This window comes from Rhinolophus hipposideros, assembly GCF_964194185.1.
Source record: "Rhinolophus hipposideros genome assembly, chromosome: 10".
In the NCBI taxonomy this organism is placed as follows: domain Eukaryota; kingdom Metazoa; phylum Chordata; class Mammalia; order Chiroptera; family Rhinolophidae; genus Rhinolophus; species Rhinolophus hipposideros.
The window spans coordinates 9,140,053-9,165,237 of NC_138056.1; the positions used below are offsets into that span (position 1 = coordinate 9,140,053).

General features: G+C 44.4%; 2 protein-coding genes across 11 annotated transcripts in view; one reads left to right on the top strand and one right to left on the bottom strand.

Moving 5' to 3' along the window:
- CPSF7 (cleavage and polyadenylation specific factor 7) overlaps window positions 1-12,769 on the top strand; it is a 21,773-nt gene extending 9,004 nt beyond the window's left edge. For all 6 annotated transcript variants that reach the window (XM_081064316.1, XM_081064319.1, XM_081064320.1 and 3 more), the window contains 5 exons: window positions 2,324-2,738; window positions 3,233-3,351; window positions 5,563-5,731; window positions 6,376-6,543; window positions 10,771-12,769. In XM_081064316.1, the coding sequence (XP_080920442.1) occupies window positions 2,324-2,738; window positions 3,233-3,351; window positions 5,563-5,731; window positions 6,376-6,538 (866 nt within the window). In that variant the 3' untranslated portion in view covers window positions 6,539-6,543; window positions 10,771-12,769. The remainder of the gene's footprint in view (window positions 1-2,323; window positions 2,739-3,232; window positions 3,352-5,562; window positions 5,732-6,375; window positions 6,544-10,770) is intronic.
- A 3,168-nt stretch (window positions 12,770-15,937) lies between these two features.
- TMEM216 (transmembrane protein 216) lies at window positions 15,938-20,487 on the bottom strand. Of its 5 annotated transcripts, XM_081064335.1 has the most exons (5): window positions 20,419-20,480; window positions 19,712-19,813; window positions 19,062-19,154; window positions 16,801-17,002; window positions 15,938-16,517 (listed from the first exon to the last, which is right to left on the bottom strand). In XM_081064335.1, exons 1-5 carry the CDS (start codon window positions 20,453-20,455, stop codon window positions 16,502-16,504), a joined length of 450 nt encoding a protein of 149 aa, XP_080920461.1. In that variant the 5' UTR covers window positions 20,456-20,480; the 3' UTR covers window positions 15,938-16,501. The 5 variants fall into 5 exon arrangements, with proteins under 5 accessions (XP_080920461.1, XP_080920459.1, XP_080920458.1 ...); XM_081064333.1 differs by lacking the exon at window positions 20,419-20,480 and having other exon boundaries at window positions 19,712-20,036; XM_081064332.1 differs by lacking the exon at window positions 15,938-16,517 and having other exon boundaries at window positions 16,548-17,002; window positions 20,419-20,487.
- Window positions 20,488-25,185: the final 4,698 nt, after the last annotated feature.

The window sequence follows — 25,185 nt, forward strand, 5'->3', positions numbered from 1 at the left end:
GTTGACCAAAAGGAGTGCTGGAGAATAAGAATGTAAGTGTTTCTGGGGCATTGTCCAGGGTGCCCTTTGAACCACTGGATATTTTAGTCTATTCGGCAGCTATTTCTCATTAGTAAAGAAAGTTGCATCGGACTACCTTAGCTCCACGATAGGGTCCTTTCAGGTCACCTGACTCCTTTATTCTGACTCTGCTCACCAAGCCATCTTCTGATACTGATTTGGTTTCCCAACTAGGCTCTCCTACTGGGAAGAGAATGCACTGACCAGCTGACACCAGTTTTCCGTCTGCTTGGCAGTTGTATTTCTCACTGTAAATTAATAAACTGGCATTCTGGTTTATGAATCAGTCTCTTGTGAGTTTGGTTAGCATGAATCAATTTCCTAAGGTTTGATCACCCTGGATAAAATTAAAATTGAGTTTCTGAACCTGCAAAACCCGAGGACCAGACCTTGGATTGTCCTGACCTCACAAGGTGCAGCCACTCTTCAGCGCCCTGCCTGAAACAGCCAACTGCCTTTCCTCTTTTACTGCAGTGGGGGTCGTCGGGGGATGGCAAAAGTCCTGCTCTCAAAATAGTGCCTTGTATTGATTGGGTGGTCCACTGGGACCTTGTATTGATTGATGGAAGGTGGAATATGGCCACTTCTCTTGCATAGGAACAGCTGTTCCTTTAACTAGGTTGAGAGCCTAGATGGATGTGGTGTGAGCTCCCATTGCTCTGGGTTAGAACGTACACTTCTTCCTTCACAACTTAAATTTTCAAGTCCTTTCTGTTTCAGAGTCTTTCTATAATTCAGCCCTCTTCAGACTTTCCTAAGGTGCATAATTTTCCCATTGCATCAGGGGTGACATTCCTAACCCCATTCCTTGCTGAAATGGTGGTGACTGAGCGGTGTTTCTGCTATGTCATGTTGATGGACTTGGCCTCTGTTAATTCACAAAGTACCACTGGGTGGACTTCCCTTTGCTTAAAAATGGTTGCTACTCTTGGGATGTGTAGCCATAGATACAAAACACAAGCCCTGTAGATGTGGGAACAGTAGCCAGGAAGGGGCTAACTTTCAGAGATCACACTTGTGAATTGTTTTTCCTTCCATTTGAGAGATCCTGGAGGAAAGCAAGTTGCCATGTGTTTGAGACGTGAAAAGCAAGAGATTGCTGTGATACACACTGGTGATATCCGACAGTGTAGAAACTCCTTGCCAGGGTGATTCATTCCACCTTATATTTTAATCAGGAGTTGTGGTTTGCTAACAAGTTTTAGTTTAAGGAGCACTCCTTTCTTTCTCTACGTTTGTCTACTAACAGCATGTTTCTTCCTCCAAGACTCCCCAGGCCGTGTGATCATGTTCTTTTGTTGGGTTCCACGTTAACCAGATTTAGAGGAGACTGTGAAATTGGAGAGAGGGAACAAATTTAACCAAGTGATTTGACAGTGTCAGAGCCGTGTTCCCAGCTGTGTACAAACGTGTTTGGAGTCCCTGTTGCGCAGAACACCATACTAGTTTGCTCTGATGCTGTTCCTGGTGTTCTGCCCTATAGGGTTGAGCACTGGGGCCATTGAAATGTAGTAGGAGTTCCCAGATTTGCGGTCTGTTTTGTACCAAGCTTTTGCTAGGAGTCCCTGCTGTCAGCTGTGTGCCATCTGCTCATTTCTGTAGGCAGATCTTTTCTTGGCTTATCTCCCATTTTCTTTTTACCTCTCAACCTACAATCTTCTACTCTTTCTTTTGTACTTCTTCTCCATCCCAGTTAACCAGTTTTGGTATGTGGGTGAAGGAAGTGTCATCCATCCCCTGCCCTTCCCTCTCGTCCCCCAAATTCCCTGGCCAAAGTGCCTTGGCAAGGAGAAAATTCCAAGAGTGCAGCAGGATAGAGACGGTCAACTAGTACCAGTCTAAGGAGAGAGACCCTGAGTTCTTACCAGGGGACATGGGATTTCAGATGAGCTTGAATCCTGCTGAACATTAGTGAACATACTTCAACACTGTCGTTTTTTCTTGGGTTATTAGGATCCTTTTGCACTTAAAAATATAAAAGAAATCTAAGAGTAAATAAAACTCTGAAGCACAGAGTTCTGGATAAAGAGTGTTCTTTGACATACAGAATTGAGGGTGGCACTGCTTTCTGGGTTTGTGTCTTGACTAAATTGCCTCTGACCTTTTTCTCTGAGGCCAAAGAAAAGATAGCTGATTTTACCTTCTTTTTCAGCCGCCTGTCACCTTCCTCAGTATGGTGTCAGATGACTTACTGAAGGATGAGCTGGTCCTGTGGGTATGTCTAAAGCCTGGGCGGTAACAGTAGTTCCTTTTTGCTTCACAGGAATACCTCCACGGGCCCACTCCCGAGATTCTAGTGATTCTGCTGATGGACGGGCCACACCCTCTGAGAACCTTGTATCCTCATCTTCCCGTGTGGATAAGCCCCCCAGTGTGCTGCCCTACTTCAATCGCCCTCCTTCAGCCCTTCCCTTGATGGGCCTGCCCCCACCCCCAATTCCACCACCTCCACCTCTCTCCTCAAGCTTTGGGGTCCCTCCTCCTCCTCCTGGCATTCACTACCAGCATCTCATGCCCCCTCCTCCTCGATTACCTCCTCATCTGGCTGTACCTCCCCCTGGGGCCATCCCGCCTGCCCTTCACCTCAATCCAGCCTTCTTCCCTCCACCAAATGCTACAGTGGGGCCTCCACCAGATACATACATGAAGGCCTCAGCACCCTATAACCACCATGGAAGGTAAGAACTATCTTGTTCCTTTCAGATCTGAGCCAGGTATAGTAGGGTAGACAGCATAAAGCATTTTGTTCACCTGAGGAAGTGAGTGAGCACTGAATTCTTACGTTTTCCCTGTGGAAACTATTTGCCATAGTGTTGAGTCCTGGGAAATACTTATCTGTTAGATGATATTTTTATTTGGTGTTTTGTTTGCATCTTAACCTCTTGAGCCAAACCATATCCATATACCCCTTTGTAAGGAGCTTGATTAAATTGAGTGCCATAAGTGGCTGTTAGGGAGGCCGGGAGTGACTAACACTGTTGGTCATGGCAAAATTACCAAAGTACATGAGAAATTCTGTCCTTAAAGAGAACATGAACACATAAAACGTGAACAGGCTAAGAACCATTTAAGACATCATATAGGAGAGCATAGTTAAATACCTTGGTATTATAGAGTATGGTAAAGACAGTAAGGGGTGTGGGCAATCAGGAATGGTATTATCTCTCTGCAGCCGAGATTCGGGCCCTCCGCCATCCACAGTGAGTGAAGCAGAATTTGAAGAGATCATGAAGCGAAACAGAGCAATTTCCAGCAGTGCCATTTCCAAAGCGGTGTCTGGAGCCAGTGCAGGTAACTCATCCTTACCTTTGCTACCTCTTCCTTGCCTTTAGTTTTTCCATTTTCTCGTTTTTTGCCATTTCCATTGGCAAAAAATTCAACAAGATAAAATTGGAGCACTGTTCGATTTTCAAGAGTGGCATATTTTTAAAAACAATATGTAACCTAATTTCTTGGCTTATGGGATGCTCTAGTGCTGTTCTTCAGACTGTGTTTAGACCTGCCCCATGAAAGCCAACTTAGTGCCTAGAATATAAAGAACTAATACCATCTTATTGTAGTATTCATTGTAGAATGAAATTCCTGCCTCATGGAGATCTTGACCTCAGTGGGGCTAGTGTCTGTGCAGTGGATCCAGTGCCACATGTAGACTCTGGGTTTTTAGGACTGATGACTCAACTAGATGATGATTTGACATGGAATCTAGTTGCATTTGGGGGTCTAGGAAGAGCTGGTAGCCTATGTAGCTTATCCTAGAAAGAGGCAAGTCTGTTGGCGTCATCTTAAGGCATAATATGCTTTTACAGCTAACTTTTGCCCGGCTGTCAGTATTAAGTGGGCATAACCAGAAGCCATGACTCTTGATAGTGCCAAGCACAAAATCTTTGGTTCCTTAGAGAAGAAAATAAAGGAAGTTGCACGGTTCTCGTCCAAATTTCACATTATGACATTAATCATTCACTTACTTTCTATGAGTTTCCCACATAAATGTAAATGTAGATTGTCAGCTCGTGTAAGAAATAAGTTAACCCTAAGTATTACCATCTTTTTTACATAATTTCCCATCTTTGACTACAAAATTTGAACCCACAGGGTAGGTTAAAGATAGGAAGTGTGTATATTCTCTTTTTTTTCCCTTTAGAAAACCTTCACTGGCATCTGAATAAATCTTTTTTAAATTAAAAGGCAATCTATGCTCATTGTAAGAAGTCAAACACATAGCGGACTATAATGAAAATAATCACTGTTCTTCACCAATTCCTTCACACTGAGATAATCAAAAACTGAATCTCTCTCTTCCTCCATTTTCTTGTTTCACCACAAATGTTTATTGAGTCCTCATACAATAGGCAAAACTTCCCCCGCCGGGAGAGCTGGCATCCTGGTGTTCCTGGACCCGCAGGATCATGGTTCCTCCACAGTTTCTATTTCATTCTTACTGCTTTGCCCAGAAGCAGCTGCCAGTCCTCGTCACTAGACCCTGGTCTGGTGTCATGCTTTCCTTGCGTCATTCTGTCCTGAATGCTTCTGACTTAGCTTGGAAAAGCGTTGTGCAAGTACCAACCCTGTGGCCACTATCCCTGGGCCAGGCGTTGCTCAAATTAGGGAAGGAGGCGCTAGTTCTTGATGGCAGCATAATTTAAATATACATATGTGTATGTATATGTATGCTGTGTACACATTTTAGATGTACATTACATATATATACACAGCTGATGATAGATTTAAAATAGTTTAGACAGAAATATGCAATGTGAATAAAGGAAAGGTCCTCTACACAAGGACCACTTACAAGTCTACCTTTACAATTTAGTGTCGATCCAGATTTTTTTTCTGTGTATGTAGCATACATATAATTTTGATGGCTTTTACAAAAATGAAATACTGTGTTGTAGTTCAGAAAAGCTTTAAAACCTGAATATATTCTGGACATCTATTACATCAGTGTATGATAGTACCTAACATTGAACACTTACTGTGTGCCTGGCATTGTGCTAAGCGCTTTACCTGGATCACTTTGTTTAAATACAGATTGACTTCATGCTTTTTAACAATAAGATAGTATTCTGTAGAACTAATGTTCTGTAATTTATATAGCCAGACCCTATTGAAGGAACTTAAGCTGTTTCTAATTCTTTAATACAACAAAACGCTGAAACAAGCACTGTTAAACATCCATAATTGTGAAGAGAAGTGTACAGTTTTTAGAATTCCTGGGTCAAACAGTTTGCACATCGTTTATTTTAATGGATGTTGTCAAGTAGCGCTCAGAAGAGGATGTGCCAGTTTACACAGCCACTGGCAATACCTGAAAACATCTGGTCTGGACCATGTAAATGTGTGTGCCGTCCCGTTTGAAACCGCCCACTCCGGCCTCCTCTGTTTTCTCGTGGTTCTGGGGCACAGCTAGTCCCTCTGGTGTGTGTCCTCTGAGTTCTCCTTTGGTCCAGTTCCTTTACTGCCTCTGCTCATCGTTGGCCTTTCCCATCCATCCCCTGTCAGGGGATTACAGTGACGCGATTGAGACGCTGCTCACAGCCATTGCTGTTATCAAACAGTCCCGGGTCGCCAATGATGAGCGTTGCCGTGTCCTCGTCTCCTCTCTTAAGGACTGTCTTCATGGCATTGAAGCCAAGTCCTACAGTGTGGGTGCCAGCGGGAGCTCGTCCAGGTAAGTTGATTGCTTCAGCAGCCTCCCACCCCTGAGCAGCACGCTTCCCGGGATTGGCAGGGGGCAGAAAGGAGCCCAGGGTATCTGGCAGGGCCTCGCTGAAAGAGCAGACTTAGCCCTCATGTCTTCAAGGGGAAGAGATTAACCAAACATTTACATTGATAAATGTAATGTCTGGAATCTGTGTTAGGTGAGGCAGTGGGCTTATTTAGCAAGAAGACAAACTGGTATAGCTAAGAACATGGGCTTTGGAGCCACACATGCTTGGGTTTGAATCCCAGTTCTGCTCCTGATTACCTGTATGACCTTGAGTATGGAATTACTCAACTTTCCAAGCCTCATTTATCTCATTTTTTGAAAAGGACAATGGTAGTACTGATCTTACAGACCTGTTGTAAAGATTAGGTGAGATAATGCACGTAAAGCTCTTAGCACTGTGCCTGATACATTGGTAAGATCCCAACACATTTAACTTCTTAGTTTCCCAGAAAAGACTAGTCTTCAAGAGCTAACATATTCAGACAGTGGGTCCACCATAGAGTAGTGGAAGGCTGATTTAGACTAACTATAAGACACCAAAACGTAACACTTTAGCAAAGAAGGTGATAGGCCCTTTGAGTGAGGCTGAAGGATCTTTCTAATAGGAAAAGACATCGGTCCCGAGAGAGGTCACCTAGCCGGTCCCGAGAGAGCAGCAGGAGGCACCGGGACCTGCTTCACAATGAAGATCGGCATGATGATTATTTCCAAGAAAGGAACCGAGAGCACGAGAGACACCGGGATAGAGAACGGGACCGGCATCACTGAGAAAGGTGGGATAAAGCCCCATTCCTGGCTGGTGGCTGATCTTTTATGAAAGAAAAATTACTGATAGTGAAGATTTTTCTCTCTTTTTGAAGCAAATAAAGGGGATGGGAGGACTTTTGATTTCAGTAACTGAAAATTCAGGAGGGCAGATTTTCTGCTTGTTTGTCAGGATTCTTCCCATGAGATGGACCTGAGATTAAGCTATTTTTGTTTGTGTCTTGGCTGCTTTCCCCTGGTGTCTGAGATAGCAGGGCACGATGGCTGAGGGCAAGTGCCAATGTGAATCCAGCCACTCCAGCTGCACCACTTCTGCTCCTCAGCTCCTCACTTTGTAAACGGATAATGAAAGCAGCTGTCTCATTAGATGGTTGAGTGTTCAGTGAGATAATCCATAGGTACTCGTAGTAACCTGTCACATAGTAAGTTCTCAGTAAGTGATAGCCACGTGATCATTTTTGTTATATTTTAAATCCACCAAACTTTCAAGTTAAAAAGTGAGAAAATTGACCAAGACAGAAATTCAAGACCATTGCCTACTTGTTCATTTTCAAGGTGCAACATTAATAATTTTAAGACTTAAAGCTATTAAAAAGATTTTGAAAATCAGGGTACTTTAGTCAGAGGAGAAGGCTGATCTGAAAAAACAATGTCTTTAATAGCATGAGAAACGGTGTGCAGGAAACTTCAATGGAAGGATATATTTGTTTTGGAAAAAAAGCTTACTGGCAGCAAATTAATTTTTTTAAAAGCAAAACAAAAGCAGGAGAGTTGTGGGGCGGGGAGCATATTAACTCAGGTAATTGAAAAATTGAGTTAGGCTTTGCTGGATCCAGGGGCTCCAGCTCTGTTGTTTTCATTCTCAGACGGGCTCTAGGTTACGTCCCAGCAGCTCGGCAATCCAACTTAAAGAAAGCTTCCAGCAGATCTTTCTAGTATGTAAGAAAGCAAGAATGGTTGTTGACTCTGTTTCTATGGAGGTCTTTAAGCGTAGTTTAGACTCTGGCTAGGACGGTCTGTTTGTGGTTCCTGAAGGGTGCTGTGTGATCCAGGTGACGTTGGGGTCTCTTCTCAATTTTGTGGTTTCACATCAAGTGCATGATGATGTCCTGGTTATATGCTGACATATCGTAATTGAGAAGGAAGGTGAAGGGTAGGAATGGTTCTGGTTAGTATTTTTGGGGTGGGTAGATGGACGATTTGTTGAAGAACGGAAACCCTCCCTATCACCTGAAGTCTTCGAGCAGTAGCTGGACTGTAAACAGTTGGAAAACTGCAGTATTTTGTTTAGTGACAACCTACTAACAGATAAGAAAGGAGTATTGCCCTCTACTGTGTTGTTTGGCATTAACTTAAGCAGAATTACAGCTGGGAGTTGCGTCATCTTCCGTAGGTGGCAGAAAAGTGGAAAAATGAAAAGTAACATTTTTTACCCGCCTCCCTTCTCTGTTCTTAAACCATTCATTCCAGAAAATCTTAGAGTGCTTGACGTTGAAATTTAGGATACCCCACATAAAATCACCAGTTAGGCTGTGGGTTCTAGATACTTCTAGGTTTTGCAACAGGGTGAGTTTTGGGAGGTGCCCACGTATCGGAAAAGCAGCCCCCAGGGGAGGTAAAGCCCACAAACAGCTCTGGCCCAATTCAGTCTCTGGAGTGGGTAGGAGGGTAGGCGTTAGAGGGTCTTTGATCTGGTCTCATTCCTTCTGCAGCATAGCAGCATTTCGCTTCTCGTATTGGAGCTAGCGCAGTTGCTAGTGTTGCTTGTGGGTCTGGTGTCACCAGCCTTGCCCAGTACTGCAGTCCACATTGTGTCCTTTGGAGCTGACGAGGACAAGAGTGACCAGGGAGATGTCACTTGGTCCACGCAGAGTACAAGTTATAGTCTCTGGGGCCGCATTCACTGGAGTAGTTAGAACACGTAACTGCATGTCACCGTTCCTGGTGGCTTTGCTTGTAACAGCCTTTGGCAGAAAAATTGTGGGGTCCTCTGATCATTAGTACATTGGGGATTGAACATCTGAATCTGAGACTTCTGCTGTCATTTTGCTTCATTTCTTCTACCTGTAAAATGGAACTGTTTCTTACATTGTGAGGATGATTCAATTTGGATAACTGAAAAATCCTGTGACCTAGTACTTCCAGACAGTCGTTTGGCTGATGCAGGCCTATGATAAGATGAGGAAGATGAATTGCAAGGCAGGTTTTTCAAGTCCCTAATTTTTCCTGTGTTGGTTATTCCGTTCGAATAATAATTTTATTCAAAAGAACTGAATCAGACACCCTAAAAATGTCAATTTCTCGCATTCTCATCCTAAAGACTTTTAATTCCATCTACAGTTACCAAGTTGTAACTTAGGAGATTTCAAGTTAGGGAGTTGGTGCATGGGCCTCATTTATCTTAAGAACATTGTAAGCTCTATGGACAATACCTTTCAGTTAGAAAATACTATTCCTATTGTGTGAATGAGTGTTCTGTCCAGAGTCAGCAATAGAGATCAGTAATCGTTTTTGTCCACCCTTTCCTCAGGATAGGCACCGCCTCTGGGGCCTGAAGTCTGGTCCACTGTAGGAGCCTTTGGCTTCTGTCTGCATTCAGACATTACTACAAAATGTAGCCAGAACCTTTAAGAATTGGGTGCTATAGTTTATTTCTCTTGATGCACTAGTTACCCTCTGTCTTGTTTCTTAGGACCGGTTCCCAAAGTACAACTCTTTCAGGGTATATGCACATGTGCTTTGGAGTTTGAGGGTATTCTTAAATAATTGGTGGTTTTTACTTTTTGTTGTTCTTGGCTATTGTCTCATTATTTTATGACCTTACCCTACTTGAAATACAGTCATTCTCACCTTATTCCTAACATCCTGGTCCAATGAAAACTGAGCTTTCTGCTCCCTTTTGATCCAGTGTGAAGATTCAGAACCCTAACTGGTGTGAAATTGAGAAGGCGCTAAGGGCGTCAGTTTTCCTTATAGAAAGTGAGACACATGCCTGCCTGCCTAATAGGTGTTTAGGGAGGCCAGCAGGCAGAGGCCATAACCGAGTCTGAGGATCCCACGCTAAAATAATGCCATTTCGGAATGTGGAAGGATCACACAGCTTTTTCGCTTTTTCTTGGTGTTTTTTCTTGGCTAGCTCCTCCAGGTTACAGAAGTGCATAAATAAAGGGTGAGCATTTGTGTACAGGCTGTATTGCCAGTTGGGCATTAGTAGAAATCCTAAACCTGTATTTAATCCCCCTTTTCCCATTTAGCTGTTCATTCTATTTTATACGGTCAATCTAACCAAATCACCCCCCACAGATTGATGTCGCAACAATAGAACAAGGGCTGAGTGAACTGGGGACCTTAAGTTGGGTAGAGATGTGACAAGTGGTTTAACAGTGCCTTCTGTTCAGCGAAAGTTCTTAACTGTGCTTTGACCGTTTCCCCGAAAATAAGACGTAGCCAGACGATCAGCTCCACTGCGTCTTCACCAGCTTGGTGTTAGTGTACTTGGTCCCCACCCACAGCTGTCATCTGGGAAAAGACTTAAAATCTCTTGAGTTTTAGTATAACTTAGAACATCTCTGGCTCTGTGTGTATGTGTGCACACACATGTACTCATAAGAATGCTGTTTGGAACCTGGTTTAACCAGGGCTTCTTTAAAAGAAGAGAAAGGTTTAGGAGTTTCCTGTGTAAGTGCATGCTTCCGGCCAGGGCCTCTTGGATGTTTTGGATTAATGGATTTGGTTATGTGCACGTGTTTTCTCACCATTGTACCTCCCATTTCCAGATTTTCCCCCTCCCCTTAAGGTAAGCTATGACTTGTTCAGAACAGATTTTATGAAATAGTATTTAAACTCACCTTGTTCCCTTATAGCAACTTTTCCTGAAATGTTGCAGTTTGCATACTTTTCCAGCCAAAGTCTCCTTTTCAGTCAAACTGCTTCGAGACCTCATTTCATTGTCTGTGTTTTCCCGCCCTAAAGTATGATGTCACTGCTTTTTTCTCTCTGCTCACTGTAGCTTTCCCTCCAACCATTCCCCTCACTACTCACAGTGCCAGACACTCCCAGACAATCCTGCTTTCTTTCTTTTACTTTCCCAGGCTTGTATTCTCTCTCTGTCTACATCCCCTACTTCATAGGTTATAACTTTAGAAAATGCCAGTGTAATTCACTTAAGCCCCTGTTAATCAGAAAGTAACCTCTAATTTGTATTCTCTTCTTCTTTTTTGATGTTCTCATTACAGGAGTCTGGTTGGAAGCAAATGTTTTTTTAATGGACTTGCATCTCCTCACCTTGATCAGGACTAAAGGACGGAGGCCGCTCCACCCCTTCCCTTTCCTCTAAATCCTTAACCCCCTCCAGACACCCAGGGAATCCCCTCTGCCCTGTAGGATTGAAGACTTCTTGGCAGCCCTCCCTACCCCACACCTCCGTTTGCCAGAGGAAAGAACCTAAAGACTTTGTGTGGTGGTGGGGGGGGTGGGTAGCAGACAGGAAGAAAATTTGTCCAGGCCCCTGGTCTCCATAGAGAATGGTGCTTTGTCCAAGGAAACGTATATGAGTTTCTGATTCTCCAGGAGCAGTTCCGTGGTGAGGATGATGGGAAGACTTCCTTCCCAAAGAAAATGGATCCTCTGTTTGAGATCTATCTAGGAGAATGACTGGGTGTGCCAAAATATGCCCAGGGTCCTGCCCGCAGCACTAGGTTTGATGGGGCGAAGAGGGTCCAAACCCCTTGCTAACATACCACTTCTTTGTTTAACTCCTTTACCTTCCCAGCCCTTTGAGGGGGGACCGCGAGAAAAGAAATTACCTTACGGAAAGCTTCTGTTATTCTTGCTTTTCCCTCTTACATATTGACGGTTAGTTTCCCTGACCTCCCAGAGGGCTGACCCCTTCCAGCTCTCTGCTGCCCAGTTGCCTCAGTGGGCTTGCCCCTCCTAAGCAGAGAAGGCCCATGAAGTTGCTTTCTGCTGGGGAGCCCGGCAGAGCCAGTTACCCCCCTCTGCTGCTTCGTGCTTGGTTGCCTCTTGCAAGAACCAGCTCTACTAGGTGTTCCCTTTCCCTGGGGCTTTGCCGATTCACAAGTGGAGCCCTTCCCCCAAGGAGGCTGCTTCCTTGTTTTAGAGGAAGGTACTGCCATTGGGAGGGTGGGGACATAGGACCTCAGCACTGAAGAACCCTTGTGAAGTACCAGGACTAGGGAAGGAGGCAAGGTGGGCAGGATACAACCTACTTCCACAGGCTTTTCTTCTGTCAGGTTTGATGTAAGCGTGGGCTTGCATCCCGCAGGTACATACTTTTACTTATTGTGGGGTAACCTAGCACTAGTAGTAGACGTCAGAGGCACCAATTTGGTGTCTTTCCCCCTTTTGACTATTGACTTAATAGCTCCCTTGCTCTGCCTGGAGGTACTTTCTGCCTCTGCTAAGGAGCAGGGAAGAAGTGGAGTCGGACTGGAATGAGCTCAACTCAGAGTTCTAAGGACCACCACTCTGGGGGCCATTTTCCACACAGGCATTGGAATTACTTTTCCCATAACCCACATTGTGATGTGGTTGTTGGAGGAAGAAGCAGCAACAGGTCCTACAGTACGCATGGGGCAATGGATGCTGCTTGTGCATTCATCTACAGGGCATGTGACAGCTAATGTGAGAAGAGACGTGGCATGTGAGGTGAGACTTGTCAGATGTAGGGTCGTTGGAGACCCTTCTGGCTCAGCGGGAGAGACTGAGTTGGACTGAACCCTTCCTCTGTTTCCTGCACGTTTCTGACATTGCCCTTAATCAGTCACTGAGGGAGTTCCCCCAGGGTTGGAGAGGCACGTTCCCTTGGGACAGAGGCTGTGGGTTTGTAGCTCTTCCCCCTGTTCCCAACCCCATCCCCACCTCCACTTCAAACATGGCACCCTGCCCAACTGGCCAAGTGTTAAGTGATGTGCTTACCCTCGAGAGCAGCTCCGGGTGTCTTTTTAAAATGTAGAGAAAACCAAGTAAGGAGACAGTTTAAGGGAAAAATATATATAGAATACCAGAAAAGCCGTTTACCTGGAGAATTTTTTTCTCCCCATTTTTGTTTTGTTTTTACTCAATGACACATTTTTAGTTTTATTTCCTGATAGCAAAAGGAAACCCCCCCCCCAAAAGGCCAAGGTCCTGTCCCCCTGTTGTCGGTGATTTGTTTGTCTTTCTGATAGGTTGAAAATTGTGTAATAAACTTGATGACGCTGTCAATCTTTTATACTGCATTGTATTTTTTTCCTTTTGTAACAAAATATTTTTAAATAATAAATGGGGTGTGAGCTGTTTTATGGATTCTGCATTGAATAGATTTGTTGAGGTGTCTGGGGCATGGGCATGGGCTGATGATGCAGAGGCTGCGGGACGGTAGTGAAACTCCTCTTCGCTGGAGGCTGCGCACCGATGACACGGACCTGTGGAACACCTAGCAGACCTCTAAGTGCAAACCTTTAGAAGTGCCCCGTGAGGTTAAGCGTTTCTCCTTAGCTTCCTAAACAGCCTGGTTCAAGAATTCCAAGTCATCCTTTACTCGTCAAGATTCTTAAGATTTCTCCTCAGAATAAATGTCCTACCTTGTATAGTTCAGTTCCAATGCCATAAGTTCAAGAAGGGAAGAATACTCTGCGACGAGTTAGAAGGTGCAGCTGCTGCCTACCTACTTCATCAGTCCATCCACCCACGGCAAGCCAGCGGAACCTGTCGCATCTGTGAGACACCAGTGGGAGCTGTTCTGCCTTCCACACAGGGATGTTAAAGAACATTTGAAGAGAGAAATGGGAACATGTTTTGGAAACTGAACTATCTAGATATGAGGAAGTACAGATTAGAAAGCAGAAGTGATCTTGGGACTCCAGAAAGCTGGCTTTTTTGAAAAGGTGAACAAAAAGTTACCTGATAAAAAGATGAACCAGAGACTAGATAATATGAAATGTGTATTGGGACCAGTAAAGGCAAAATTTGTGTAAAAACAACCTTTCGTAGAAGGGAAATTGCCTAGAGTGGGTCTATGATGATGTGAAACTTGAAGGGAAAAAAATAGTTGGGAGTGCAGTGCCTCTCACAATTTCAATCGGTGTCTAAAGTTGAGGTCCGTGGTCACCTGTATCTCGTTTATCGGCCATGCTTGCTAAAACGCCAGTTCTGTGCTGCATCAATCTCTGGAAAGTCTAGACATGTACTTTTTATGCCCCAAGATAATGTATAAAGTGTGAGGACTACTATTTTAGAGAAGTAAATAGTCTCGTTTCCTCTAGGAGGTACCATAGTGGTGTGGAAAGGGACTAACTTTGGGGTACCTCTAGGTTCAAATCCCAACTCGTAACTAAGCTGAATGCCTTTGGACACATGAGTTGATTAACATCTGAGTCAATTTTCTTTCGCCTCTGGATCGTGTGGATTAAGTATACTCTGCCAGGCACTGGATGAACGTTAGCCTACAACAGGGGTGTCCAAACTTTTTTCAGTATTTTTCACCAAGGGCCATATGCGGTAAAATACACAAACAGCCGGGCCACTCACTCGAGGTGAAGTACGTATTGCCTCACCTGGTTTATTTAAGTAAACTAAATATATTTTTGGAATTTGCTGCGGGCCAATTAACAATGGATCATGGGCCGCAGTAGGCCCGCAGGCCGCAGCTTGGACACTACTGGCCTACAAGTTGTTGCCATGGTACAGAGCCAGAAACCTGAGTCTGTGTGTCCTAAGTGCTTCCTGAATAGGGCCAGACAGACCTCAGCCACCAGAGATGGCCGGCCAGTCACTTGGCAGTTGTAGCCATGAGTGTGAATATCTGAGCAGGCCTCTGCCAGCTCGTGTGACCAGGGCCTGCTCCTTTGCTCGGTCCTTCCCACTGCCCAGAATGCTGGTGCCTGCAGGTCTGAGCAATAAAGTGCCTTCCATGGCACACAGTGAGTATAGCCTCTGACCACGTTAACACGGGAAGACTAACCACAGATTCTCCTCTGCTGCCTCAGTTTCTGTTGCATGATGTTCTGCTCTGGTGTAACTGACTGCATCTGCACACGTGGCTCCAATGAGCATCAGGAAGAAGAAACATTTATAGAGTCATCCACAGGAAACAATGCCTTAAGCTTCCAGATAATCATGAAGTAAGTGCGAGCACTTATGTTCTACTCTCCCCATTTTTAACCATTCTCTTCGTCAAGTGGTACCTGTTTAGTAATGAAATTTACTTAATCCAGACTGACTCATAAGATAAGGTTTCTAGTTCCAACTGTTAGTAACCAGTTGTATACTTGGCTATGTTACTTCCAAGTGAAGAATGAGATTTAAGTTGATCTTTATGGTCCCTTTGAATTATAAGCCACTTCTAAACTTCCAGCTGAGCCTTCCATTCATCTGTGTTGCTGGGAGGGTGACCTTAACCACTGAACATCTAAATGAAAAAGGGAGGCTATGGAGAATGGGTTCCTTTCCAGTTTAATGCCAGTGATTTCTTTAAAGCAGGGTTACAGAAAGAAGCAGTGCGAGAAGCAACAGAAAAATCAGCGTATTAATGAGGTTTGTGGTTGCAATATCAGGGACGTTGCTATTGGAGTTTTTGATACTGTTTCATGGTTGATTAGACCTATCTATGGTTTTTGGATAGACCCCCCCCCCCGAAAGCAGGTAGGAGGCAAGGACACAAAAGGGATAGAAAACAAGAAAAAGCATCATTGCATCAGACAATGGAGACCTGCCTAGGATGAGGATAAGCCTGATCACAGGAAATAAGCAGAGTTAAAAACAGCATGGATTGCTTAAAGGTCACTTACTTTTTACTTTGAGTAAGAGCATATATTCTAGGATTCTCCTGACAGAAGGGCCATGTGATTCAAGGTTTCCTAAAGTGGATTCTGTCATGGCTCCTGGTGGCTTCTTGGGGCTAAAAAAGGGGCCACGACAAGCAAGATGAGAAAATTGTAAAGATGGTTACTTGAAGAAGGCAATATACTCATCTAGGGCAACATTTCTCCCGCTTAAAAAAAAAAAATGTGTTCCTTTCATGTTAAGAAATTTTAAATGACCAACAAATTTTGGTAAGTTTAGAATATGCTTCTTCTAATTACACCTCACCCTGGAAAGGAGCTGTAGGAGGAATTACCTGTAAAAGGAACAAGGGACAAGACGCTGGCTTTGGGGCAGAGGTGAAGAATATAAGCAGTCTTTGCAGAATGACAGACCTGAAGAAGTTACAGAAGTTGGCAGTGCCTTCAGGAATTAATTCATGCTGGAACGGGGGGAAGAAAATCAGTGGGACACCTTTATTGCTGTCTTTGTGTCCATACTGGCCCACTAAGCACAGCCCGAGAACAAACCGCTGGGATAGTCTCTACCTTCTCTAGGAGTGGATGAATTTCCAGGGACAAGTGCCATAAGGAAAAGGCTGCACGACAGAAAATACATATTTATTATAAAATAATGTTTGTTTCATGATGAGAGTAGAAAAATAACACTATGAGCTACTAAAAAAGTTCTGGAGCTCCTGTCTCTGAAGAATGGGATAAGAGGCTTTTGCATCACCCGGAGCACACCATCCTGGGGCTCTCCGTGCTCATGTGTGACAGGTGTGGCACAGCACGTACAGGAGTATGTGGCTCAGGTCCTGCCGGAAGCCCAAGGAGCCTACATGGTCCACACAAGATGATCTGGCCACGATGATCAAAGAGGAGAACTTGAGGTCAGCAGGGAATTGGTTCTGAGAGGGGCCAGGAAGGGACAGCCTTGCCCCTCCCTATACTGACGTACAGAAGAATCTCTCAGGCTGATGGTCCTGTTTAGAAGATGGTGCCCAGGGGCCTTTGCTCAGTTTGTTGCCCAAATGTCTGTGCTGAGGAAAAGTGGCAACTTTTCCCAGGACAACTTGACCCACCATTTCTCACTGGTGTGGCCAAAGTACCAGAAGTGCGAGTGGTCTCAGCCATGAGGGCTGCTGGCTGAAATTTTTGTATTTCAAATCCTGTCCATACTGATGGCAGAAAGAAAGAAAGAAAGAAAGAAAATGTTAAAAGACCAGTAAACGAGCAGCTGACCTGAACTGCTCTATATTCCAAGCCTCCTGGCCCCAAAGAACAAGGAGAATATCTTCCCTAAGTGGGTAACTATCTATCCTAAATGGGAAAGGCAGTCCCACAGACACCCTTTTCCCCCTTGAAAGTCCTCCAGACCCCTCAGTCTTCAGAAGAACAATGACTCCCTCCCTGGGATGGGACAGGAACGCAACCCTCAGGTGACGGTAGCAGCAGCAGTACCTGGAGAAAGCGGCCAGGGTGAGCACGTCAAGCAGCAGCTCTGAGCCACAGAAGAAGAGCAAGATGCCGTTCATGATGGCTTCCAGGCGGAGCACGTAGGTCTGCAGCAGCAGGTAATAGGAGGCCATCATGGCAGATGGGAAGGTCAAGGCCACACTAATAGCAAGTGGCATCTTTCGTTGGCAGAGGTTTCCCTTTGTACCTGTCAGACACAGCCCATGGAGTCACCTCCAAGTGGCCCGCTTTCCCTGGCCTCAGAGGACAGGTGGGTGAGATGTCATGGATTGGCAAGGCAGAGCAAATGATTCTGAACGGGATGTGCAGATTGACAAATGGGGTCCCACTGTGCTAAAAGTTAGAGGCTTTGGAGGGGTTTGGGATTGAAGTCATTCACTCCAAAGATTCTGCTTCCAGCCTGGCTCCCATTCAAGGGACGATGGGATCTTTATTGGGGGTGAGGGAGTTTTTTCAATTATAAAATAACATATCACTGAAAACTTTTCAACCAATATATAGAAAATAATTTTAGAAAATATAAACCGAAAAACCCATGTTCAACCCTTGGAGATAACTATTATAAGATGTATATTGTTTCAGATTTTTTAATGTGTATACTCACATATTACTATTTGTTATTACAAAAATGGAATCATAACTCTAATACTATTTTGCAACTTACTTTTTCCCATTTAACGTAAGTTAGACATCTTTCCACACATAACTACCCTATTCTTTTTTAATGGCTACAAACGATTTCACTGAACCAATCCCATAATTTATTTAATTAATCCTGTATTGATAGATGTTTACGTTGTCTCTAATGTTTCAGTATTACAAAATATGTGCAAATAAACATTCTCACGTAGATACCTTTCCGTATCTGTGGATTTTTTTTTCAGTTTTAGAAGTGAAATTGTTAGGTCTAAGAATACAAATTTTACATGGTAAAACTATTAGCAAAAAAGATGTACCATGGTACCTCTGTTTTCGAACGTAATCCATTCCGGAAGACTGTTCGAGTTCTGAAACGTTCGAAAACAGTCGACAGCTAGGCCTCAGGATCTTGCATTCAGTGGAAGCCACACGACAGTTCGACTTCCAAGGCGTGTTCAAACACCGAAGCATTTACTTCTGGGTATATGGTATTCGTAAACTGAAATGTTCGTCAACAGAGACGTTCGAAAACCAAGGTACTACTGTACTAATTTATATTCCCCAAATCTGGGAATATAAATATCCACAGGAGTGTGGGACTATAGAGACCTGTTCCTCATGCCCATTCTCATACTGGGTATTGAAAATATTTTTAATCTGATGGGTGAAAGTGTTCTCTTGTTGTTTCAACTTACTTTTTATTAGAGAGTTTGTGCATTTTGTCATGTTTATTGGTCCTCTATAATTATTCTTTCGTGAACTGCCTATTAGTGTCCTTTACAAATTTTTAAAATTAGGTTGTCTTTCCTTAATGATTTATGTGAGCCTGCTTTATTTTATCCTTTGTCATGTGTTGCAAGTATTATTTTTGTTTGTTTGTTTTTAGTTTCAGGTGTACAAAACAATGTAATAGTTAAACATTTACACCCCTCACAAAGTGATAACCCCCTTCCCTAATCTGCTACCCCTCTGATATCGTGTATAGCTGTTACAATTCCATTGACTTTATTCCCTATGCTGTACTCCACAAAAATATGGAACACTTCATGATTTTGCATGTCATCCTTGCGCAGGGGCCATGCTAATCTTCTCTGTATCGTTCCAATTTTAGTACATGTGCTGCCAAAGCGAGCACTTCTGTTTATGTTTTAACACTGTTCTCAGAGATGAGATAGTCTAACTCATGAGAGATTTGCTCTGTATTTCTGGAGATACACGAGTAAAACGTCCTAAAGAAATCCTTGTCTGGAGGAGACCTTAGTGACGATTTGTGCAGGCATATATTGCCCTGGACATGGAGTTACAACTGAACCTATTCTGCCAAGCAAACCACTGAGAGGAAGCAGGCACTCTTGTATTTACGTAACTGGAAAGAAACTATCTAATATCTCATGCTACTGCCCACCTCTAGCCCTACAGAGCAACACACAGGTAAATCCTGACCCAAAATATACAGTAGTTGGAAACTTCAGAAAGGGAGTAACGGGATATGCCAGCAGATCCAATCTCTTATTGTCAGCCTAGGTTATATACTTTCTCTTGTTAATCAAGTTACAGATACCAGCTCAGCTCATAAGAAATGGAAATAGTCTCTGGACAACACTCACCAAAAAATAGTCGAATTGCTTCAATCCCAAGATACAGGAGGAGCATTACCACATCCAGAACTAGATTGGCTGTTGGATATGGTAGCAGGAGACCTGTCGAAACAAAAGCAACAGTTTGCAAACAATCTCTACCAGCACCCACAAGAACTCCCACACACTTGGGAATAGAGAAGACAAGACTCTTATCAGCTTTCCATGAGCTGGTTAGTAAGACGTGAGCAGGATCCGTTAACCTGCTGCAGGTACCTTAACTCAGAGTGCGACTACCATGGCTGTTAGAGGCAGGCTCATTATTATGGGCTTTTACTCCTAACTACAAAAGTCAGTGGGGATTCCATTCTCCAAAATGGTCAGATGTACATGGGTACACAGGCTGGATGGTTCTGAGGGTCACCAATGGGCTTAAAGTAGAGTGCACAAAGAGAGTTGACAGGGGAGAAGCCCACATTTCCCAAACTCAAGAAAGTCTTGCTGAGAGGCTTCCTACTGAATCCTTCCCAAGGAAGCCATCTGATGATGAGACTTCTACCTTGCAGTGAAGAGAAGCCGCAGAAAATAATGAAAAATAGGAAGACTCCTGGTGGGAGCTGCCTCTGGGCTGAAGTGAGGAAGGGATGGGGTCTGGGGGGCGCAAGGGTAGTCAAGCTTACCTTTATAAAGAAATATGAAGAGCTCCAGCAGGAAATAGGTAGCATAATACCACCCGTTCAGAAAGAATAGGATTTCCAGGGGGGTGGAGGACAACCGTTTACCTGAAAGGATAACGGAGCACAGAAAACACGAATGGGCAGGAGGGCAGTTCAATCTGTTCTTTGAATGGTTCTGTGTCTGACTTGGGGAATACACGAGGTCGCAGCCAGTGGGAAGGGCCACTTCGGGCATTTCTGGTTGCTGATAATGAGGGTGGGGGGTGTGTGGTGGTGGTGGTGGTGGTGGTGGTGTGTGTGTGTGTGTGTGTGTGTGTGTGTAGGATGTGGCGAGGGCTTCCTTCAGTTCTCTTTCCCCACGACTCAGCTTAGGAGGTGAAAGTCAAGGCCCCTCTAAGATGTAACCCCGTTACTATTTGGGAAGAGAAGTTGGGGCACAGAGACTAACGCTGGCTTCTTCGAGGTGACACAGCAAATTCATCTTCGAACCGGCCTAGAAAAGCCCAGCCAAGGATTTGAGGGTATTTGAGATCCTCACCTCCAGACCTTCAGGCACTCAGGGTAAGTGGGACTGCAAAACCCCGCTTTGCACAGTGAGAAGTCATGTCCCTAACACCCGAGAATGGAGGGTTTAGACCGACCTCGGGGAGAGGGGAGCAGGGGGACTGAAGGGATCAGGACCAGCGACTCACACACCTCCGGAGTCTCACCTCGCGGCGCCATCGTCAGTCCCCATGGAAACTGCATACGCGGCTACAGCCACTTCTGGAGCAACGAGGTGCTGCCGGAAGCGGCGGACAGAGCGGCTGCGGCTTCCGGCCCCTCTGCCCGCCCGCGGCACTCAATGGTTAATGGGGCCGGGGCGGTCTGGGTGCCGTGCACGCGTGCGCAAGAAGGGGAGCGGGCCGCAAACGCCCTACGCTGGGATTTTGGCTCGTCTAGACTTGGGGAGAACGGTTGCCGTCGCCCACAGAACCCCGGTGCAAGGGAGACTCGGGCTCCCCCACCCCCAGGTTACAGTGCGTTGGCAGAAGTGGCCAGTTGTGGCAATGTGACCACAAGATTGGCAAATAGGCCCTAGTCCCACGAGTCTCTTCTGACAATGGTCTGAAAAGGAGTAACGGTGCGCGCGACAGTGTTCTGCAAGTGCGGGGTGGGGTTTTGGGGCCAGTTCTCCAGCAGGCCGTCTTTTAGGGGGGTTGGGGATTTCTGTGCTTTGGTGTTAGGTAGTTAGAAGGCACCAGATCAGAAGGTGTGACGATGAAACGAGATCACCACGTGACCCGTAACATGCGGGGGGAGTTCAGAGAACAAAGTACTCCTGGAGGGAATTGAGACAGCTTTCCAAGAGATGGTCTGTAAACTGGATTTTGAAGCCTGAATACGATTTGGAGCAATAAACGTGTGTTACTGCCCGCAGGGGAGTAGAAGGGAAAAGGGTTTTGCGTGGACTTAGGCTGCCTGAATGTTAGCCCGGTGTCAGTCAGAGTAGGACAGGAAACAGATGGCACACTCAAACCAGATAATTTGAGCAGGTGACTAACCTTTAAGGATAGTGCTGTGTACTCCTAGCTAGTTGGGGTGGAGGTGGAGCAGTACTTCTTACTTCTAGGCATAAACGGGAAGGAGCAGAAGCAATTCCTTGAACCTGGAGAAAGTAATTTATATGTGTCTTCTCAGTTGGGGGAAAGGTGATGATGTCACTTTTAAGAAGGATGGACACATCTTGTTGGTAGGAATTTAACTACTAGGGAAGTCCAAATATGTGTAGAACGGTGCATATGAAAGCTGAGGAGCCAAAAAGATGGACTCTGTTACCTATTTTTTGCCTCTTAGCTCCACATTCACCTTCAGTCCCTGTTCTGCCATAATGGACTGGACTAGAAGCCCGTCTCCCTTGCCTCGAGCATGATGGCGAGCTTTGTCAGTAGAGGGCACTGGAGGGACATGGAAGGAAAGGACTTGTCTTCCAGGCTCCAGTGAGTTTTGGTTTACTTTTCCTTGCTCCAGCACCATATCTATCAGCAGTGCACGGGGACATTGGGGACCTCAGGTGTTGCTGTGCTCCAGCTGCACGCCAAGAGCTGACATTCCCTCGGCAACCTTACAGACCTGGACCACTTAGCTTTGGTCCTCCTGTCATGGATACTGATACTCTAGGCCTTGCACCCGTGGCAACTCCCTAACTCTGTGCACCTGCCCCCTCAGCTTTGTTTACCTATGCCCTGGACTTTTTCCCCTAAAGCCCTCCAGGCATGGGCACCGTGTGCCCACAGCAGTGCCCCAGCTCCCCCCAGTGTCTGCTCATCAACCTTGGCTCTTCTCCCCAGAGGGTTGATTCCCATAGCCCTCCGTATCCTGTGTGAACATCACACGCTCCAGGTGTCATGCACGCAGGGCACTCCAACTCTCTTGGTACCCCTGCCCACACGTCTTGGCTCACCTGTGCCCTGGAGAGTCTTAATGTGGGGAGTGTGTGCTCTGGGCCTGGTGCCTGTAGGTGGTGTCTCTACACTCGTGCACACCTGCCCACCAGCCTCTGTTTGCCTGCCTCCCAGAAGGCTGTTTCTTGCCTGGCAACTGCCGGGCAGACCAACGAACTTGTCCACCACCCCATCGGCTACAGTGAGGTCTGAACCCCCTGCCTTGGGGTAGTGGACCCTGCCAAGTTTGTCCTTCCTCAGTTACTTTCCCTCAGCCCTCGTGTACCTTTTTAGAGTACATCTTGTAGTTTCTCCCATAATAATTTAATGATTCTTTGTATTAAATGTGCCATGTTTAAATTACTGTGTAGTTTGTCTCCTGGTGGGACCTACACTGAACCACCTCACTATTTTATTGTTACTGATTTCTCAATTCTGTTGTTCAAGAACATACTCTTTATTCTTTTACATTTATTTAAGTTTATTTTTAAGTTTGGGGAGAATTGTTTTATGGCCCAGCATATGATATATATGGGTCAGTAGTCTGTGTTACTTGAAAAAAAAATTGCATTCTACATTCATTTGTATTATAAAGACATTATTAATAGGAGAAAAAGAAAAAATTAAAAATAGTCTTTATGTTTACCCAGATATGATTTCTGATGTGCTCCATTCCTTTCTGAGGGTCTGAATTTCGATCTTTTATCATTTCCTTTCAAGTCAAAGAATCCCTTTAGCATTTCTTATAGTGTAGCATTGTTGGCAACTAATTTTTAGTTTTCTTTTATCTGAAATGTCTTTATTTCAATTTCATTCTTGAAGTATATTTTTGGTGAATATAGAATTCTGAGTTGACCTTTTTCTTTTAGCATTTTACAGGTATTGTTTTACTCTCTTATGGCCTTCTAGTGAGAAGTCAGCTGTTAATTGTTGTGTGTGGTGTGTTGTTTTTCTCTTGCTGCTTTCAAGATTTGCTCTTCATCTTTAGCTTTCAATAATTTGATGTGCCTATGTGTGGCCTTTCTTTGTTTATCAAGGTGGGTTTGTGGAGTGTCTTAAATCTGTGAATTTCTGTCTTTCATCAAACTTGTGGCTACTGTTTCTTCAAATATTTTTTTCTGCCCTATTTGTTCTCTTTGCTTTCTAGGACTCCAATTACATGTATGTCGGACTGATATTATTTAACTAGTCATGAGACTTTTTCAAAATCTTTTTTCCCCCTCTGTTCTCCAGCTTGGGTAATTTCTGTTGGTCTTGACTTGTTCTATTATCTCCTTTTTGGGTGTTAAATCCATCCATTTAAAATTGTTCAGCTATTGTAATTTTTATTTCCAGGGTTTCTGTTTTTCCAAAGTCATTTGTTTTTACACTGAGGTTGCCTATCTTTTTATTCACTGAGAACATATTTTCACTGCTGCCTTAACATCCTGTCTGTTAATACCAATATCAGGATCACCTCAGTGTTAGTGCCAGTTTTGAATGATAAATTGTGGAGACTCTGGTTTCTATTATTTGTCTCCCAAGAGTGAAGGTTCCTTTATTAGGTTGGTGCGAAAGTAATTACAGTTATTTTTAACCTTTTAACCCGCAATTACTTTTGCACCAACCTAACATTTTATCAGGCAATTAGCTTGGTTGGATACACAACGCAAACCACTTATTGGATGGCAGCTCCAGTCTGAGTTTATGTCTTGTCTTTAGCGGAGTTACCTTGAGGCTGAATTGCACGTGTGGACAGAGATGTGGGCACACAGACTTTGGGGATCCCACCCTCTCTGGCTCTTTCCTTTCTGAGATTCTCAGCCTTCTCTCCAGTGGCTTGAGTTGTCCTGGCTCTGTACTCTGGTGCTGTGATTTTCCACCAGCATATCCTACATACCACTTTGCCTGCCTGCTACCAAATCAGAAACAACAAAAAACGGGGAACTTTGTCTGCAGGATTCTCCTCTGGTTGAGTGTGGACGTCCATCAGACTTTTGCTTCGCTTCATTCTCCAGTGTCTTCAAGTAGCTGGGGTATTTTTATATTATGTCCAGATTTTACAGTGGTTATTTGTGGAGGGCTCATTCCCATAGGATGTAATGCAGCCATTAGTAGAAATCCCTAGGTAAATTTTAAGTATTTTATCTAATTCCTGCCTGTTTCCTTCTATTTCTGGAGCACATCAATCACACTTTAAACTCCTACTTTGCTTTCTCCAACATTTGGATCACCTGTTTCTATTTCCTACTTTTACTCTAGTTTTAAATAATGGGGACCTATCTCTTGACTTGCTAGTGATTTTTATTAGATTCGGAAATTGTATATAAGAAGTTGTAGTCTTTCTAGATTTATTTTTTTTCCACTCTCGCCTCTGCTAGGCAGATGGAATGGAGTCTGATCATCTTTATCCACTCAAGGACTAGATGGTTTGAAGCTGCACTGAGATTTTGATAAGCCTCGGTTAAACTGTTTCATCTTGTTCCTAAAAAGGGGCCCTCCTGAGCTTTCAACTGAAAGTTCTGTGTGTTCATGAGTCCCCACACCCCTGGCAGGTCCTGAATTCTAATCATCAGCACCATTCCTACAATTCCATTTTGCTTTTCAGAGATTTGAGGCTTAGCTTTTTATAGCCTCTGTCCCTACACAGCTTCAGAATTTGGTAAACATCTTGAGAAGAAAATGAGTTCTGTGTTTAAAGCTCCTCTGGTTCCCAACTTTGTTCCTCCAACAGTGTGAGACCATTAAGCTCTGTTCCCCACCTGCAACCCCCTGGGCAATGCTTGGATTCTTAGCCTCTTGCTCAAGTCCAGAATCAGCAAATGCCCCAGGGAAAAAGCTGCTGCAAATTGTCAGCTCACCCTGTTAGGATCCTCCCTCCTTTAGAATTGTATGCCCTCCAATCTGCTTTTACTTCAGCGATTCTCTGAAGTAAAAAGATGGTATTTATATTTTATCTTGGTTTTCAAGTCCCGACTGGAGCATTGACCCAGAAGCAACTCTATCCTACCAAGTTTCTAAGCACTTTTAAAGTGTTTGTTTCCTTCCTCTGAACTTTGAAAGGGACTCTACCCA